We start from the raw sequence: 20101 nt of genomic DNA on the forward strand, positions 1-20101 counted from the left end.
CGTTGCATCCTGGGAGGCCTGAAAGCTTTTGATCGTTTGGTGCCAATCCGCTGTTGCTCCATCATATTCCATCGTTATCCTGTGGATAACCTGTGGACCCTGCCGAAGACAGCAATGTAACACAGGCATGTACTGATGCTGTAAGTGGCAAACAGTCATAGAGGGGTAAGAAATAATAAGCAACATTTAGTATGCAATAATCTTTTTTGCTAAATTATTCTAGAATTAGTTAAGTATTATTCACTTTTAATTCTGTAGACAAAGATGTTAGTTACATACAGTAGTTCACAGCTCAGTATATTTATTTATTTAACTAAGAAATACGGTAAGTGGGAGCAAAGAAAATAGAAGGGGCTTATTTATCAAGTAATATTTGCGGCATATCCCTTAAAAACATCCGCTTTTAGGGCCTAATTCAAGGTTGATTGCAAAACAACATGTTCCTCTAATGGGCAAAACCATGTGCACTGCAGGTGCACCTATTTTGTAAATAAATAAATAAATAAATAAATAAAAGGGAAGGGGGGGGGGGGGTCCACTTGGTCTAGAACCTGCCCTGCCTGCAGTAATACCAGCTTGAAGAAGAAAGAAAAACAAAAAGAAAAAAAAAGAAGAAGAAGAGGAGAACAAACTGATGTGTATACTTACCATGTCATTTAAGGGGGGGGGGCTGTTTTTATAAACAGCATATTATTTTTTATGTGATTGCAGCTTTAATTTGTACTGAGGAGCAAATAAACTAGAGCATAGACTGGCAGTATGTTGTTACATTGTTATTAAAGTGATTACAAAGAAAATCTACATGCTCCAAACTGTGACTTCATATCGGACTGAGGCATTCCAGTAATAGTAGCAATGATAAAAGTGAATGAGGGCAAAGTCTAACAGACAGAACTAAGCTGAACATCTGCCAAAGGGAGCTCAGCTACCAGATACAATTGTATTCTCTAGTGTACCTTAAATTGTGTCATCCTCGTTTCATTTTCCAATTTAAAAGGCTTTTAAAGTGCTTCTTACTTTAAAAGATCAAAAGTCTACAGCGTGCTTGTGTTGTATACACCTAAAGAATTCATGCTGACAATGAATTTGATGTTTATTACAAGTGAAGTGTACAGTATCTTTCCAGAGTGGCACAGCTTACTGTTTATTACTGTTATTCTGTACTATATATACTAGTTTTAGCTCTGAATATTGCTATATTTTTATTCTTTTCAAGAAAAGACTAATGCTACCTTCTTAGAACTCAGCTAGCTAACTAGGCCCAACATCCTACAAAATAAAACAATATTATTTGCAAAAACACTGGACCCAATGGTTAGCGCACATCTCCGATGGTGGGAAGACTGCACATGTGCAGTCCTTTATCTGCGAGTCTGCTCGCTGTGTCTCCCAGCCACAACTTGATTGACATGCTACTGTACAGCATTAGGGAGGCAGAGAGGGGCCTTTCCTGGCTAGGGTTCCCGGAAACTGGGGCGTGTTACCCCTGTTTTCTGGAAGGGACAAGGCTGGGGCTGCATGGCTGTACGCATATTTCCTGGCCTCGCAAGCTACCAGGAATTGGCCAGGTTGAGTAAGCCTCAGCTTACACAGCCTGTCCAAACCTGCAGCTATCGCAACCGATGGTCGCGATGATGATCCAAGGCAGCTTCACTCGGATTACAAATGCAATGCAGGAGGTATCTATTTCATATAAACACCTATGGCTACATTTGTATTTTAGTGGATGAAATTGCAAAGTCACTTGTGTGAAGCTCTGCAATTCTATCCATCTCTGAATCAGGCCCTGCAACCATAACTGTTTGAGTTTGCAGTCTGAGATTGCATTCCCCAAAGTTGAACATCTAAGGGTTCACGAAGAGTTGGATATGTTGGTTATCTTTGTGTAAAATAATTATGTTGACAATGATCAGCACATAATAGCTGTTTCTAAATGGTAGACCGCCGGTAGGCCTCTAGTATTTCAATCATTAGTGTGGCTGCTGTATTGTAAGAAGTTGTGGTTGCCTATTGTCATGGGATGCAGTCACAATGGCGACATTGTTGAAATGTGGATATGTGAAACGTGGACATTCTGCAGAATGGTGATGTTAGGGTTAGGGCTGCGGAAGCATAGGTTAGGGTAAGGCTGTGGGAGGGGAGGGTTAGGTATTAGAGGAGAGCTAAGGGTAGGCACTAAAAGAGGAGTCAGAGGTAACTCACTGCTGGATGCTGGAAGTCATCATCACGTCACTACTGGACCCACATGACACTGCTGGAGCCAGCAGACCTGCCCAACAAGGCAAGTCACCACAGAACCACTGGGACTGTTTTGTCGATATTCTAGGCTATGGGAGGGCAGGGTTAGGTCCTAGGGGAGGGATAAGGTTAGGCACCAGGGGAGGAGCTAGAGGTTAATCACTACTGGATGCCAGAAGTCATCATCATATCACTAATGGACCCAGAAGACATTGCCACTGGACCTGCCGAACAAGGCAAGTCACCGCAGAACCACCTGTATGTCAACATTCTAATAATGTTAATAGTTTATCAATATCGACATGCTGCATTTCGACATTCTAACTACAATATGTCAACAAAATATACTCAACCCATTCACAATACTAATTCTATATGGACTGTGATGGGAAAGAAGACTCACTATTTTTAAGACCATAAAAAGGTGTTTATATAGAATTTATTTTGTAATGACATTTTATATGCCAAATTTAAATTCCACACTTATCTTGGTTGTAAATATAACACTTTGCTACATTATTATACTTTGTACAAATAAAATTTCTCATTTCCTACAAAGAACTCATGCCACATCTGTATGCTTTCTTTATGCTACTCTGGGTCGTATACTGTATATACACTTACACCTGTTTTTCCTGACGTAAACCTCCTCCTAATGCTACGGACATACAGCTGGATGCACCTTGATAGGTGTCTGACCTAACATATGCGTGTAAATGTGATTTACTGCGTACGGTCTGGCACAAATGCTTTGAGCTCTGCATGGGCCCCTAATACTGTAAGTATCCCTGAGAACGGACCACAATTATATCTAATTATTTTTAGAATCTATTTGCATCATCTGAGACATTCTCATCTATCACACGGAACTAATCGTTAATGAAGAGAGTGGACATATACTCCAATACTTTAGTATATGCTACACTTACACATCTGCATGGAAGAGTAGGATCCACACCACGCAAGAAGGTAGCCGATCTGGGTTGCTGATGGCTGTTGCCATATGGCACTTCTGACCTATCCTATTAAAATTGGCAAAAAGTCCACAAAAGGGTCAACAATATTGTCAGTAGTGATGAGCGGGTTCGGTTTTACTCGGTTCTCAAAACGGCATCTTATTGGCTCACGGATGTCACGTGTTTTGGATAGCCAATAAGATGCCGTTTTGAGAACCGAGTAAAACCGAACCCGCTCATCACTAATTGTCAGGGTCAACAATAATGCCGCCTGAGTCCGGCGGCTGTGCGGGATGCCGGCTGAAATCGGACGTTTTTTAAAGAGGCAATCACTTACAAGGCAAAACCAAGTGAGTGTGGGGGGGGGGGGGGGGGTTGAGGTTAGGTGCCACCTTGGGGATGTTTAAGCAATAAGGGGGAGGGTTAGTATTAGGTTACAGGGAAGGGGGAGGGGGGGGGGGAGTAAGGTTTAGGCACTAAGGGGGAGGTTAGGGTTAGGCTGCGGGAAGGGAGGGGTAGGGTAGAGGAGATGACATAATTACCTTGCCCCTGTTGGGTTTTTAAAACACCGGGATGTTTTAATAACCTGACAGAATCTGATTGGCTGCTACAGTAAACTCTACATTTGCCGCTCCTTGTCACCTATACTCCCCATCATCCTCTACTTGTCAAGAATGTCCTAAACCTCCTTCTGCATGCTGACAACGGCCCTTTTTTGGTACTTAGAGGGGGGGGGGGGATCAGAGTGGGAGAAATTAAGCATCCAGTCTACTTGACAGAGAAAAGTAGCCCTTGTACATTAGGGTAAACCTGTTACGGGGATCAATAACCCAGGCAGTTATAAAAAGAAAAAGGAATTTAAAAATCATAATACTGCAGTCCCTTTCAGATCAGAGATGTGTAATGCAATGAGGTATCTCTACATTGAAGCTGGACATGTCTATTCTGTTTACTTTATAGAGCTGTCTATCAGGAGAAGGAAGAGAGACAAAGAGGGATTAGGGAGGCGTCATTACAGCCAGCAATTTCTGCCAACCTTATGCTATTCTCTTGTAATGATAAACAACAGGGTGTTTGTTAAGAAATAAGTCTTTGTACACCGACATATAATTGCTTAGCAACCTTGGCCAGAGAGAAATGCACTAGATTACCTCAGCAACCCAAGTACACTGCCAACTGCAGTCGTTTATTGTCTGATAGCACATTTTATCATTTTAATTACGTCTGAGCTTTTTACATTTGTTGTGGAGCCAGGAGCTCAAAGCATTAGTCCATAAAGATGACATTAAACAAGATGTAACGTCAATGTAAATGTACAATAAAAAGAAGGAAAAAAATATAACATACGAGGTGTCTCACTTGCCATTCTCTGCTATCTAAATGGTAAGCCTTGGAAACATTGGATTATATATAAACCATACCTGTAAAGCACATTCTCTAAGATTGAAAGGAAAAGTCAAGTCCTAAGCTTCAGATAACAGAGGGGGCATGGTTAGTGAACCGGGATGCGGTCAGCATCCAGGCTGTTGTGATGCCGGCGGTCATGTGACTGACGCTGGAATCTAGACACCACTAAGAGGACTGGCGCCGGATCACTGACAGCCGACATCCCGAATGTATCGGGGGTCAGGGTTAGGGCCCAGGGGAGGGTTAACATTAGCTCTAGCCGCCACTCCCCTAGGGTTAGGGTATGGGGGTGTTGGAAATACTTGCCCCCTCAGATGTCAGGATCTTCAGTGTCGGGATGCAACGGTTGGTCATGTGACGCCGCCATCCCGACCAACGGCATTTAGTATGTAGTCCAGTGCTACAACATCAAGTATATCCTCGGCAGTTTGGGGGTAACATAACATACAATGGGCCTCATTTAGGGGTAAATCAAGCACCTAAAGGCTGTAAATTGCACCTGGCTAATCATTGCTCTGAAGTAAGAGGGGTAAATGCAATTTTTTCATGCAGAGAAAACAAACTGTGCAAGTTTATACTGACACGATGAACTAGGGCTGAGGGGTGAACTCCGCCCACACATTTTATATATGCCCCAGCCCGCTGCGTATGAGTACATACACATTTAGGGTGCATTGACACTTATGACCAAAGTGGCGAAAAAGGGGTGTAAAATGGGGGTGTGAAAGCCATGGAGACCAGTTCGTAATCTTACTAATGTGTGTACCTTTTGCACTGTCTATAGGGTAGGTGGACGTGTGCAGTGATGATGAGGACTAGTAGTAAGCCGGCCGCATACTTATGTTGATATTTTCATTACTGGACTGTGGATGGAGAGTGTGTTCACCATTCACAATCCAGTAATGAAAAATAACTTGCTAATGGCCATCATGAGTATCCAAGAGTCGAAAAAAGCTGTCTCATGCCCACTACATACAACGCCATACACACCATACATAGCTCTGTATAACACAATAGCCCCATCACCACAACAGCCACATGCCCAACGTGGCTAGCCAATTGTTCAAGTATAACTTTGTCATGCCCACCGCAAACACTTTATGCCCTATGCCCATAATGAAAGCTTTATGCCCACCCAGGTTTAGAGTCCTCTGCAAATAGTCCTATGCCAACCTCAACCTACCAGCCACAGTCCTGTCCATAATGTAAAAAGAGTTAAAAAAAAATGTATAATTATATATTCTTTTTTATATATATTATAATATAACAGACATTTTCGGTACTATAGGATATATTTTTGCTAAATTTGAGAAAAATCCCAGGATAAGTACACTGAACGAAAAATGCTCCCCTATGGTTCATTCAATATCAATATAAATTGCTCAATAATTAGTTAATGAATGAAAGCACTGACAAGTAACTGTAAACATTAAAGTGTGAAAAAGAATTTCCGATGTAGTTAATTAGTTACAGCGGCCATTAAACATAAACGTGTTAGCGCCTCAGCCAACGCACGTTTCATCATACCATGACTTTTTCAAGGGAAAAAGCCATTATATGATGAAAGTGCATTGGAACCTCTGTCCTGATTGACTACATCCAGTTTGAGCAGTCACACTGCTGGCTACCTGCTTTTAGTTGCACTGCAGTAACTGGAAAACACCTGGCTGCGTGCAGAAGTCTGACAACACCTTGAGTATTACATAGGCTGAGGTGCTGAAGTACAATAACTTGCTAGATACTGTAATAGCTGTTTACCATGGCCACAGCACGGAACCTGCTAGGGTGAAGTAGGGACAGACTTCTAATCTCGAGCCTGATGAAGGTGGGAGGTCATCATACTGGTTCACAGAAGAGCTGTACACATTCTTTGATTCATTCTTTTGTTTATGTGTTTATGTTGAACAGCCGTAGTAAAAGGAGATGCCAATGTAAGATAGTTTAATGTTATGCTGTGAAGACTATTGACAAAGTTAGAGGATATGTCTGCTACTTCTTTATTTGATCTGCCATATTTTGTACATGCGTTCCTCGCCAAGGTGCCATGGTCACACCACTATTGTAGCATATTAAAGGCATACACAAGCAGAGACAAACAATGGAAACAGTGGCAAACATAACAATACATACCAGTGTGCAGAAAATGCATTGGCATTGTGATATTGTGGTCATTTGTTCCACAGGATATTCTCCAAGACAAAGTTTGCAGGAAACCAGTGGATCTAAAGCCAAATCCCACGTTGGCCTATACCTTGCTGTAGTCATGGCAGATTAGCCTGCAATTAAAAAAGGAATATACTGTAAATATTTACTAAAAATTCCAAAGCACAGTAAAAATACTTACAAATATATAACCAGAGCATACAACAGAGACTCCATAAAAAAATTAACATGGTATTACTTTTTTTCATTCACTTATTTTTTTTATCATATACTGTACTTTTTTATGACTACTTTAATGGAGGCAACACTGATGTGGATATGGCTTCTAACAGCTCCAAGCACTTCTTCAGTTCTGACAACTGCTCATTTTATTGTCAATGACAGAAACAGTCTGTTGCTGAACTGACACATATCGGTCTTTGCTGGTGCAGATAATTCTGTGACTTGAGAAATCTGCACAGACATTCCTGAAACATTCTGAAACATGGCAAAGCTGCACATAATGTCCAGCCTATGTGTCTAGAATTGAAAACAGTCGTAAATACACAAGTACCCTCTCCCATTTTTATGCCCACCCACATCCCCCTAGGATGTAAGCTCCTGTAACAAGGTGCCCTCTCCTGTTTTTGTTTTCTTTAAGTAATTAGATCAAATAACATACAGGTTGAGTATCCCATATCCAAATATTCCGAAATACGGAATATTTGGAAATACATAATTTTTTGAGTGAGTCAGATAGTGAAACCTTTGTTTTCTGATGGCTCAATGTACACAAACTTTGTTTAATTCACAAAGTTTTTAAAAATATTGTATTAAATGACCTTCAGGCTGTGTGTGTATAAGGTGTATATGAAACATAAATGAACTGTGTGAATGTACACACACTTTGTTTAATGCACAAAGTTATTAAAAATATCAGCTAAAATTACCTTCAGGCTGTGTGTATAAGGTGTATATGAAACATAAATGCATTCTGTGCTTAGACTTAGGTCCCATCGCCATGATTTAGTATCTCAATATGGTATGCAATTATTCCAAAATACGGAAAAATCCGATATTCAAAATATTTCTGGTCCCAAGCATTTTGGGTAAGGGATACTCAACCTGTACTGTACTTATGAACTAAGTATACCTAAAAGACATAACAAAACAATGAAATAAGTGTGAAGGACTATAAGCCTCAAGGCTGGGACAGATGGTGTGAAACATGACATTTTCATTGCTGTCTCCATTCTGTGATTTATGTGGATGACAGATTATCAGCCTATAGCTGTGTGGGGGCAGAGCTTAGCGTGTGTCTTCAGGTTTATAGTAGGTGGTTGGCTTGTGCTCTTCCCCCGTTTAATAAATTTCCCTCCTCTGCCTTTTATTGAATGTCATTTGTTCAGCTTCATGGTTGGCAGGAAAGAACGGCAGTCAAGTAGCCATCTTGTTGAGCTAGAGAGGTGTGCTCTGCTTCAATACACTGGGGTCAGCAGTACCAACTGGCCGGATGGGCTTTTGTGTGTTATAGGTATGAGAGCTGGAGACCTCCGACTTCTCTGCTGTGGTTATTGTTAGGGCAATTGCCCCATACAGATGTTGTTCAAACTCAACTTGCATTAGGTCAAGCAGCTACACTGATTAGCTAACTGTTCTTTCTTCCGCAGCCAAACTATGTAACGTAATAGCGCTGACCAATTTCGTGCCACTTAGGTCTTGCACTGTGTTATTTTATATATACATACTCTGTGTGTGTGAATATTATATACACAAACACACAGACACACAAACCAGGGGCACTGTACAGCTGAAATAATAATAACTTATAATAAGATTAGTGGGCCATCTTTACGGTGTCTACAAGTCCTTTCCATGATCCCCCAACATGTAGAATTGTAGAGGCCGATATATCCAAAATGTTTCTAAAAATACCATCTCACCAATGATCACCCAACAAGAAAAAGGCCAAATGGTCAATCAGTAAATATTTTTTTACTTTTTATTTATTTATTACCAATTATTTATATAGTGCACACATATTCCACAGCACTTTACAGAGAGAATATTCGGCCATTCACATCAGTCCCTGACCCAGTGGAGCTTACAATCTTTATTCCCTACCACATGTACATGCACACACATTCACGCTACGGTTAATTTTTGTTGGGAGCCAATTGACCTACTAGTATATTTTTGGATTGTGGGAGGAAATCCGCACGGGGAGAATATACAAACTCCACACAGTTAGGGCCATGGTGGGATTCCAACCCATGACCTCAGTGCTGTAAGGCAGTAATGCTACCCATTACACCATCCGTGCAGCCCAGTTGAGGTGATGGTATATTCCTGCCACAACCCTTATGGCTGTGAGCTTAATTGGCAGGATTCTCCAGCTTAGTGTATAGACATGGCACCAGTAACCCTACGCGTTTCATCCATCTTTACTTCAAGAGTAAGAAATAAATCTTTAAAAAAAAAATTTTCTAAAATGAATGCAATGCCATAATGGAGGACTGAAAATCGTCCATAGGTCATTCATATCAATAAACCAAAATAGTAGAATTGGCTGGTTGCATGATAACACAAAAAATAAGATTTTAAACCTACCGGTAAATCTTTTTCTCGTAGTCCGTAGAGGATGCTGGGGACTCCGTAAGGACCATGGGGATAGACGGGCTCCGCAGGAGACATGGACACTTTTAGAAAGACTTTAGGTATGGGTGTGCACTGGCTCCTCCCTCTATGTCCCTCCTCCAGACCTCAGTTAGAGAAACTGTGCCCAGAGGAGACGGACAGTACGAGGAAAGGATTTTTGTTAAACCAAGGGCAAGATTCATACCAGCCCACACCATTCACACCGTATAACTTGTGTATAAACTAACCAGTTAACAGTATGAAAAAACAACATAGCATCAGTCGGAGACCGATGAAAACTATAACATAACCCTTATGTAAGCAAAACTATATACAAGTCTTGCAGAAGTAGTCCGCACTTGGGATGGGCGCCCAGCATCCTCTACGGACTACGAGAAAAAGATTTACCAGTAGGTTTAAAATCTTATTTTCTCTTACATCCTAGAGGATGCTGGGGACTCCGTAAGGACCATGGGGATTATACCAAAGCTCCCAAACGGGCGGGAGAGTGCGGATGACTCTGCAGCACCGATTGAGCAAACAGGAGGTCCTCCTCAGCCAGGGTATCAAACTTATAGAACTTTGCAAATGTGTTTGAACCCGACCAAGTAGCAGCTCGGCAGAGCTGTAGTGCCGAGACCCTTTGGGCAGCCGCCCAAGATGAGCCCCCCTTCCTAGTGGAATGGGCCTTGACCAATTTTGGTAACAGCAATCCAGCCGTTGCATGTGCCTGCTGAATCGTGTTACAGATCCAGCGAGCAATAGTCTGCTTTGAAGCAGGAGCGCCAACCTTGTTGGCTGCATACAGGACAAACAGTGCTTCTATTTTTCTGACTCTAGCCGTTCTGGCCACGTAAATTTTCTAAGCCCTGACCACATCAAGGGACTCGGAATCCTCCAAGTCTCGTGTAGCCCCAGGCACCACAATAGGTTGGGTCATATGAAAAGACGACACCACCTTAGGCAAAAATTGAGGATGGGTCCGCAATTCCACTCTATCCATATGGAAAACTATGAGACAAAGCCGCCAATTCCGACACTCGCCTAGCCGAAGCCAAGGCTAACATGACCACTTTCCAAGTGAGATATTTTAACTCCACTGTTTTAAGTGGTACAAACCAATGCGACTTAAGGAAACTCAACACCCCGTTAAGGTCCCAAGGCGCCACCGGAGATACAAAAGGAGGCGGAATATGCAGCACTCCCTTCACAAAAGTCTGTACTTCTGGGAGAGAAGCTAATTCTTTTTGAAAGAAAATGGATAAGGCCGAAATCTGAACCTTAATGGAGCCAAATTCACTCCAGTTTGTAGGAAGTGAAGGAAACGGCCAAGAGGGAATTCTTCCGTAGGAGCATTCCTGGCCTCACACCAAGAAACATATTTTCGCCATATACGGTGATAATGTTTAGCTGTCACGTCCTTCCTAGCCTTTATCAGAGTAGGAATGACCTCATCCGGAATGCCCTTTTTCCGCTAGGATCCGGTGATCAACCGCCATGCCGTCAAATGCAGCCGCGGTAAGTCTTGGAACAGACAGGGCCCCTGTTGCAACAGGTCCTGTCTTAGAGGAAGAGGCCACGGATCTTCTGTGAGCATCTCCTGCAGATCCGGATACCAGGCCCTTCGTGTCCAATCTGGAACAATGAGAATTGTCTGTACTCCTCTTTTTCTTATTATTCTCAAAACCTTTGGGATGAGAGGAAGAGGAGGAAACACATAGACCGACTGGAACACCCACGGTGTCACTAGGGCGTCCCCAGCTATCGCCTGAGGGTCTCTTGACCTGGCGCAATACCTCTACAGCTTTTTGTTGAGGCGGGACGCCATTATGTCTATCTGGGCAGTCCCCACTGACTTACAATCTGTGCGAAGACTTCCTGATGAAGTCCCCACTCTCCTGGATGCAGGTCGTGTCTGCTGAGGAAATCTGCTTCCCAGTTGTCCACTCCCGGAATGAACACTGCTGACAGTGCGCTTACATGATTTTCCGCCCAGCGAAGAACCCTGGTGGCTTCCGCCATTGCCATTCTGCTCCTTGTGCCGCCCCGGCTGTTTACATGAGCCACTGCGGTGATGTTGTCTGACTGGATCGGAAATGGTAAGTCACGAAGCAAGGTCTCCGCTTGACGAAGGGCGTTGTATATGGCCCTCAGCTCCAGGACGTTGATGTGAAGACAAGTCTCTTGACTTGCCAAAGACCCTGGAAGTTTCTTCCTTGTGTGACTGCTCCCCAACCTCGGAGGCTCGCGTCCGTGGTCACCAGAACCCAGTCCTGAATGCCGAACCTGCGGCCCTCTAGAAGGTGAGCACTCTGCAGCCACCACAGGAGAGATACCCTGACCCTGGGGGACAGTGTGATCAACTGATGCATCTGTAGATGTGACCCAGACCACTTGTCCAGTAGGTCCCATTGGAAGGCCCTCACATGGAACCTGCCGAACGGAATGGTCTCGTAAGATGCCACCATCTTTCCCAGGACTCGAGTGCAGTGATACACTGACAGCTGTTTTGGTTTCAATAGGTTCCTGACCAGAGTCATGAGTTCTTGAGCCTTTTCCGTTGGAAAATAAACCCTTTTCTGGGCCGTATCCAGAATCATGCCCAAGAAGATCAGACGAGTCGTAGGAACCAGCTGCGACTTCGGGATATTGAGAATCCAGCCTTGTTGCTGTAACACCTTCAGTGAAAGTGACACGCTGTTCAGTAACTGCTCTCGTGATCTCGCTTTTATGAGGAGATCGTCCAAGTACGGGACAATTGTGACACCCTGCTTGCGCAGGAGCACCATCATTTCCGCCATTACCATGGTGAAAATTCTCAGGCCGTGGAAAGCCCAAACGGCAACATCTGAAATTGGTAATGACAATCCTGTACCGCAAATCTTAGGTACGCCTGATGAGGTGGATATGGGAACATGATGGTACGCATCCTTTATGTCCAGAGATACCATAAAATCCCCCCCTTCCAGGCTGGCGATGACCGCCCTGAGCGATTCCATCTTGAACTTGAACCTTTTCAAGTATAGGTTAAGGGATTTTAAATTTAAAATGGGTCTGACCGAACCGTCCGGTTTCGGGACTACAAACAGGGTGGAGTAATATCCCCTCCCTTGTTGAAGTAGGGGAACCTTGACCACCACCTGTTGAAGATACAATTTGTGAATTGCATTTACCACTATCTCCCTCTCTGGGGAAGAAGTCAGCAGGGCCGATTTGAAAAACCGGCGAGGTGGCGCGTCTTCGAATTCCAGCTTGTAACCCTGAGAAACAATTTCTATTGCCCAGGGATCCACCTGTGAGTGAACCCAGATGTGGCTGAAAAGTCGAAGACGTGCCCCCACTGGGGCGAACTCCCTTAGCGGAGCTCCAGCGTCATGCGGTGGATTTTGTAGAGGCCGGGGAGGACTTCTGTTCCTGGGAACTAGCTGTGTTGTGCAGCTTTTTCCCTCTGCCCTTACCTCTGGCAAGAAAGGACGCACCTCGTACTCTCTTGTTTCTTGTGACCGAAAGGACTGCATTTGATAATGTGGTTCTTTCTTAGGCTGTGAGGGAATATAAGGCAAAAATTTAGATTTACCAGCTGTAGCATGGGAGACCAGGTCCGAGAGACCTTCCCAAAAACAATTCCTCACCCTTGTAAGGTAAAACCTCCATATGCCTCTTTGAGTCGGCATCACCTGTCCATTGCCGGGTCCATAGGACTCGTCTAGCGGAAATCGACATAGCGTTGATTCTAGAACCCAGTAGGCCAATGTCTCTTTGAGCATCTTTAATATGACCCCGGGTCAATAAAATGGTACCCTTATCCAGGGTATCAATTTCTGTCGATAAGGTACCTATCCACGCTGCTACAGCGCTACAACTCCAGCCAACACTATTGCCGGTCTGAGTAAGGTACTAGAATGTGTGTAAATGGACTTTAAGGTAGCCTGCTGTTTGTGATCAGCCGGATCCCTGAGGGTAGCCATATCTTGGGATGGCAGCTTTACTCTTTTGGATAAGCGTGTCCACGCTTTTTTCCCCCCTTGGGGAAGATTCTCACCGTATCCTGTCCTTAGTCGGGAAAGGATACACCCTAAGAATCCTTTTGGGAATCTGCAGTTTCTTGTCTGGAGATTCCCAAGACTTTTCAATAACTCGTTCATGAGATGGGGGAAAGGTTACCTCAGGTTTCTTTACCCTATACATGTGTACCCTCGTGTCAGGGACAGGGGGTTTCTCTGTGATATGCAAAACATCTTTTATTACAATAATCATATATTGAATACTATTTGCCAATTCTGGCTGTAACTTTGCATCATCGTAGTCGACACTGGAGTCAGAATCAGTGTCTACTATTTTGGATAGTGGGCGCTTTTCAGATCCCGGAGGTCCCTGTGACATATGGGAAAGGCAGGGTTTGACACCTGTACATTCCCTAGACTCAGTGCAATAAATTCACATTAGCACTAAAACATTCCACATATCCTTCCTCTGTGTTGCCGACGGAGACACCACAGTCATTAACTCCACCTCCTCCCTGTGAGAGCCTTTTACCTCAGACATGCCGACACACGCGTACCGACACACCACACACTCAGGGAATCCTCTTGTCTGAAAACAGTTCCTCCACAAGGACCTTTGGAGAGACAGAGAGAGAGTATACCAGCACACACCCAGCGCTATATGACCCAGGAAAAAAAACACACAATATGTTTACCCAGATAGCGCTGTAATCTTTATTTTTGCGCCAAATTATGTGCCCCCCCCTTCTTTAAAACCCTCTTTCACTGTGGATAAGCAGGGGAGAGTCCGGGGAGCTTCCTCTCAGCGCTGTGCTGTGCTGAGGAAGAAGCCCCGCCACCTCAGCGGCGGGCTTCTGTCCCGCTAAAAAAACTGGCGGGGGCTATTTATATATACAGTGCCTAGCTGTATATATCTACTTTTGCCAGAAAATGAGGTTATATTGCTGCCCAGGGCGCCCCCCCTGCGCCCTGCACCCTTACAGTGACTGCCGTTTGTGTGTGCTGTGTGAGAGTAATGGCGCACAGCTTAACTGCTGTGCGTTACCTCAGTGAAGATCTGAAGTCTTCTGCCGCCTCTGATATCTTCTTTCTTCTCATACTCACCCGGCTTCTATCTTCCGGCTCTGTGAGGAGGACGGTGGCGCGGCTCCGGGAAGAACTCCAGGGTGAGACCTGTGTTCCGACTCCCTCTGGAGCTAATGGTGTCCAGTAGCCTAAGAAGCAGAGCCTTGAAACTCACAGAAGTAGGTCTGCTTCTCTCTCCTCAGTCCCACGATGCAGGGAGTCTTTTGCCAGCAGGCTCCCTGAAAATAAAAAAACCTAACAAAATACTTTCTTTCAGGAAACTCAGGAGAGCTCCCTGTAATGCACCCAGTCTCCTCTGGGCACAGTAGTAAACTGAGGTCTGGAGGAGGGGCATAGAGGGAGGAGCCAGTGCACACCCATACCTAAAGTCTTTCTTAAAGTGCCCATGTCTCCTGCGGAGCCCGTCTATCCCCATGGTCCTTACAGAGTCCCCAGCATCCTCTAGGACGTAAGAGAAATGGGAATTCACATCCAGTGGATTCTCAAACTGGACTCAAGAAGTAATTTTTAACAGTGTGAAAGTGCCCTCCAAACATATGTCTGTCCTCCAAGTACAGACATTGTAAACGCATTAGACCCCTCCCACATCTCTCATCTGGCCTTCCCTAAGGCACTGAGACCATATGAATTTAATGACTGCAGTCAAAGTAAATTAACCAAATAATTATTTCCTTAAACTGCAGTGACTGCATGCAATCTTAATAACCGATTTACTCAATGACAAGATTATGCCCTAAGGACGTAATTGGCCTGGCTAGGTTTGTGGCAGCAGGTGGCAAATGTAGCCGAGTGTCTGTGGGCAATTTTAAATGTCTAATGTATATAAGGAATGGTGATCTCTGAATCTTCATATAATCATATAACTGTACTTAGAACTCACCCATTTACAAGGCACATACAGTAATATATATATATATATATATATATATATATATATATATATATATATATATACACACACATATACACACACACACACACACACACACACACACACACACACACACACAAATACAAACAGTAGCTGTTCTATCCGTTCTTCCCACAGGAGTTTCCGATTTTCACAGTTGTACATATAAAAGTGTTAAAAATTTGGTAAATCTATAGAGATGTAAATCTGAGACGTCTTAATGTAAGTAAATATTAATCCATGGTTCTTGGCGTTACCAGAGGATCACCCGTAGCAGATACAGTAAAATGTGATAAGACCATTTTTGTAGTTTATTAAATTCTACACACTGGAGGTGTAATCCAAATTTTGATCAGATTGTCCATTTGGGTGTTATCGTTTAAGCAACGCAACCCATGCATCGGTAATGATGTTATTAAGTCATCCCCCTTCTCATCCCCTTTGGTTAGGTTTATTAAAATTCTGATTACACAGCTTTCCTATTTCCCACCTGAAGAAAACCTATGTTACATTTCAGCTTCCTAACATATCGGGAAGTAAGAGAATTATTATTGAGCCAGTCAGTCAGTCAGTGCTTTATAATTATATATATATATAATATATTAAGGCTGGGCAAGTTAACGCAATAATATCGCGTTAACGCATTAACTAATTAACGGGCGACAATTATTTTAACGCTGCGCACCGGCAGCTGCCTTGGAAGGATAGAAGCTAAGCCGCGGCGCTATTCTAACTACAATGCCGTCCGTGAGCCAATCGGAGGTCACGGACCGGCAGCCAATCAGGAGCTGCCATTTGGCAGCTCCTGATTGGCTGCCAGCCCGTGACCTCCGATTGGCTCACGGACGGCATTGTAGTTAGAATAGCGTTGCAGCTCTGTTCCTCCATGCCGTGGCTGCCTGGCAGTTCGCAGGCAGCTGGCCCTGTCCCGATCTTTGCTGCTGCCTCCCGGGTCCCCTCAAAATGTAAGTTTTGTAGAATGCAGGGGGGAGGAATGGGCAGCAGTGCAAGTACGCGGGAACTTAGATATCTGGCACTGGGGGGGGGGGGGGGGATGTATACCTGGCACTGGGAGCATATCTGGCACTGGGGGGACTTGTGTACCTGGCACTGGGGTATATCTGGCACTGGAGGCATATCTGGCCCTGGGGGGCATGTATACCTGGCACTGGGGGCTTATCTGGCACTGGGGGATATCTGGCCCTGGGGGGACTTGTCTACCTGGCACTGGGGGATATCTGGCACTGGGAGGACATGTGTACCTGGCACTGGGGGCATATCTGGCACTGGGGGGACATGTGTATCTGGCACTGGGGGCATATCTGGCCCTAGGGGGATATCTGGCACTGGGGGACGTGTATACCTGGCACTGGGGGTATATCTGTCACTGGGGAGCATGTATACCTGGCACTGGGGGTACATCTGTCACTGGGGAGCATGTATACCTGGCCCTGGGGGCTTATCTGGCACTGGGGGATATCTGGCACTGGGGGGACATGTGTGGTGCATACAGTAGTTAGCTGCAGGCAGCCATGGAGACCGTGACAGCGCCGGTGCCATTTCAAGTGTATTGCTGGCCACCAGCGAGCCAATCGGAACTCGAGTACTGGCAGCCAACCAGGAGCGCAATACACTACTTTTGAATTCATTATTGAATCTTGCGCATAACAATGCGATTAATCGCAATTAATCTGAGAAAATCATGCGATTAATCGCGATTAGAAATTTTAATCGTTGCCCACCACTAATACATACATACATACATACATACATACATATATACACACACACATATACACACACAATCCATGCAGGAGCATACTTGCAACTGAAAATAAGAAAACAACCTGAATGTAAATTTCCCCTTTACTTAAGGGTTGGCTGTCCCACAATCTGCACGCTAACTGTGTTGTTTTGTTAAAAACTCTCACCCAACAGGGGTCAGACTAGTAACGTGCCACAGCCCTGCGTCCGTCCTGTAAAGAGACTTAGGGATGTATTCAATTATATTTGGAACTGCCGTCTTGTCGGAAAAGACGTCAGTTTCCGACTTTTAACTTTTTTTTTTTTTTAGGTAGAATCATGATGGGGCTGCCGTTTTTCCCGACAGGCGGGTTAGCCGAGGATCCATGTGTTTTGTCGGATTTAATGGACAAATCCCACAGATTTTGGCCCCATTTCCGACAATGTCAATCCAATGTCAATGCTTCCCGACCGATGGGATCCCGGTGGTCGATATTCTCCCGAAGGAGGACGTAATTCCGGAGTCACAATACCGGCAGCTGGCATCCCGATCATCCTGACAGCGGGACGCGCTGGCGTTCTTCTGCGGGGAGGGAGGGTTAGGGTTATGCACCACCCGGGAGAGTTAGGGTAGGGGGCAGAGGAAGGTTAGGGTACTTTAGGAGGGGGCTGTCAGGATTCTTACCGAAGGCAACCAGTCCATCGGGAAGTCATACTGAACCCATCTTGGCACCATGTTAGCAACCCTATCATTTATATTAGCTATCTAAATAGTCTTTCTTCTCCCTAATAGTGAAGTATATTCTGTAAAATGTCACTATGCTCAAAAGTAGAAAATAATGTATAAATCTAAGCTTAAATCAGGAACTTCTCCAATTGATTCTTTAGCTGTAAAGGACAACTCAAACATTAAAAAAGAACAAATGCCTAAAATCAGATTAATAAAGTTTATAGCATTTAACATGTTGTTATAGTTACATAGTTAGTGAGGTTGAAAAGAGGCAAAACCGGGTTCAACCTGTATTCTGTGTTAAGCTGTATTCTGTATTAAGTTGTTCATATGCTGTATTCTGTGTTAAGTTGTTCATATTATAAGGCACCTAATGGTTTAGTACCAATTGACAACTACGATTCTACCACTCCCAGTTATGTATAATGCTTTTCCGAAAGTGGCTCCAGAGTAATAGTCAGCTCCATATTATTTCCTATATTTTCACTCTCAATATGAAATTCCTCATGGGAACATTGGACCTATTGCCCGATCTTACCAGATTTCTATACACACATGGTTAATGTATTTAAAACACAGGTTAAAATAATAGAGTAGTAGGAACATGGGAACAATGAATCTTGGGTGCAATGGCTTATAGGTATCGGCACAGATAAATTATAACCAAAAAAGTCTGGCGCTGATCATTTTCTGATTTAACTACATAACCCCAAATATAAGCAGCTCTGGACAAAGAAAGGAAAAATACACCACTGCACTAGACTGAGCTTCATATTCAGATTGGAAAATTAATAAATTTATTGCAGCACAGAGATACATTATTATCAGTGACGTGCGGTGGGGTGAGGCAGGTGAGGCAGAGCCTTTCCTGTCATACTAACGTTCGTGCTAAGAGTTTTGACTGTATAAAGTATATGAAAAATACAAAGAATATGTTTGAAATATCTTCTTTGTATTATTCTAATAATTTTTATAGCCCAAACTCTGGACTAAAAAAGTATATGGCAGGTGAGGCAGTGCCTTACCTCCCTATCTTTTCCGCACATCTCTGATCAAAACTACACAAAATTTCCATGAGTTTATACTGCTGCACCTGTGTATAATGCCCACATGTATATACTGCTGCACCCGTGTATAACGCCCAGATGTATATACTGCTGCACCCGTGTATAACGCCCAGATATATATACTGCTGCACCCGTGTATAACGCCCAGATGTATATACTGCTGCACCCGTGTATACCGCCCACATGTATATACCGCTGCACCCGTGTATAACGCCCAGATGTATATACCTCTGCACCCGTGTATAACGCCCAGATGTATATACTGCTGCACTCATGTATAACGCCCACATGTATATACTGCTGCACCTGTGTATAACGCCCACATGTATATACTGCTGCACCCGTGTATAACGCCCACATGTATATACTGCTGCACCCGTGTATAACGCCCACATGTATATACTGCTGCACCTGTGTATAACGCCCATATGTATATACTGCTGCACCCGTGTATAACGCCCACATGTATATACTGCTGCACCCGTGTATAATGCCCACATGTATATACTGCTGCACCCGTGTATAACGCCCACATGTATATACTGCTGCACCCGTGTATAACGCCCACATGTATATACTGCTGCACCTGTGTATAACGCCCACATGTATATACTGCTGCACCTGTGTATAATGCCCACATGTATATACTGCTGCACCTGTGTATAATGCTCACATGTATATACTGCTGCACCTGTGTATGATGCCCACATGTATATACTGTTGCACCTGTGTATAATGCTCACATGTATATACTGCTGCACCTGTGTATAATGCCCACATGTATATACTGTTGCACCTGTGTATAATGCCCAGATGTACCCTTTGGCTCATATATTGTGTGTAAATCTGCAAAAGATGGAAGTACCAAGATGTATTCGGGCGCTGAAGGTAGGAGATGTTTCGCTAAGCAGCAGCCTGATATGAGGGAAAGTCACTCCCACAAAAATAAGAGAGAAAAAAGAGAAATTTGAAGTTGCACAATGAAAACTAATTTAAATAAATAAGGTTAAAAAAAAAAGACAATTTAATTTGAATAAAACACAATTGCATCCATAAAACATTCAGTAGCGTGAATTCACGTGCAATAATAAAAAGGTATATATTATCCTGATTGTATGGTTCAGGAAATGTATGAATGGATAGATGGAAGGATCCATTCCAAATGGCCCTTGTAAAGAATA

General features: G+C 43.8%; 1 protein-coding gene across 2 annotated transcripts in view; it reads right to left on the reverse strand.

Annotated features, from left to right (window-relative positions):
* Nucleotides 1–20101, reverse strand: part of RNF144A (ring finger protein 144A) — a 97237-nt gene that overhangs the window by 49766 nt on the left and 27370 nt on the right. For both annotated transcript variants that reach the window (XM_063915456.1, XM_063915455.1), the window contains exon 2: nt 6732–6877. In XM_063915456.1, the coding sequence (XP_063771526.1) occupies nt 6732–6866 (135 nt within the window). In that variant the 5' untranslated portion in view covers nt 6867–6877. The remainder of the gene's footprint in view (nt 1–6731; nt 6878–20101) is intronic.

Source organism: Pseudophryne corroboree, chromosome 4, assembly GCF_028390025.1.
Source record: "Pseudophryne corroboree isolate aPseCor3 chromosome 4, aPseCor3.hap2, whole genome shotgun sequence".
In the NCBI taxonomy this organism is placed as follows: Eukaryota; Metazoa; Chordata; class Amphibia; order Anura; family Myobatrachidae; genus Pseudophryne; species Pseudophryne corroboree.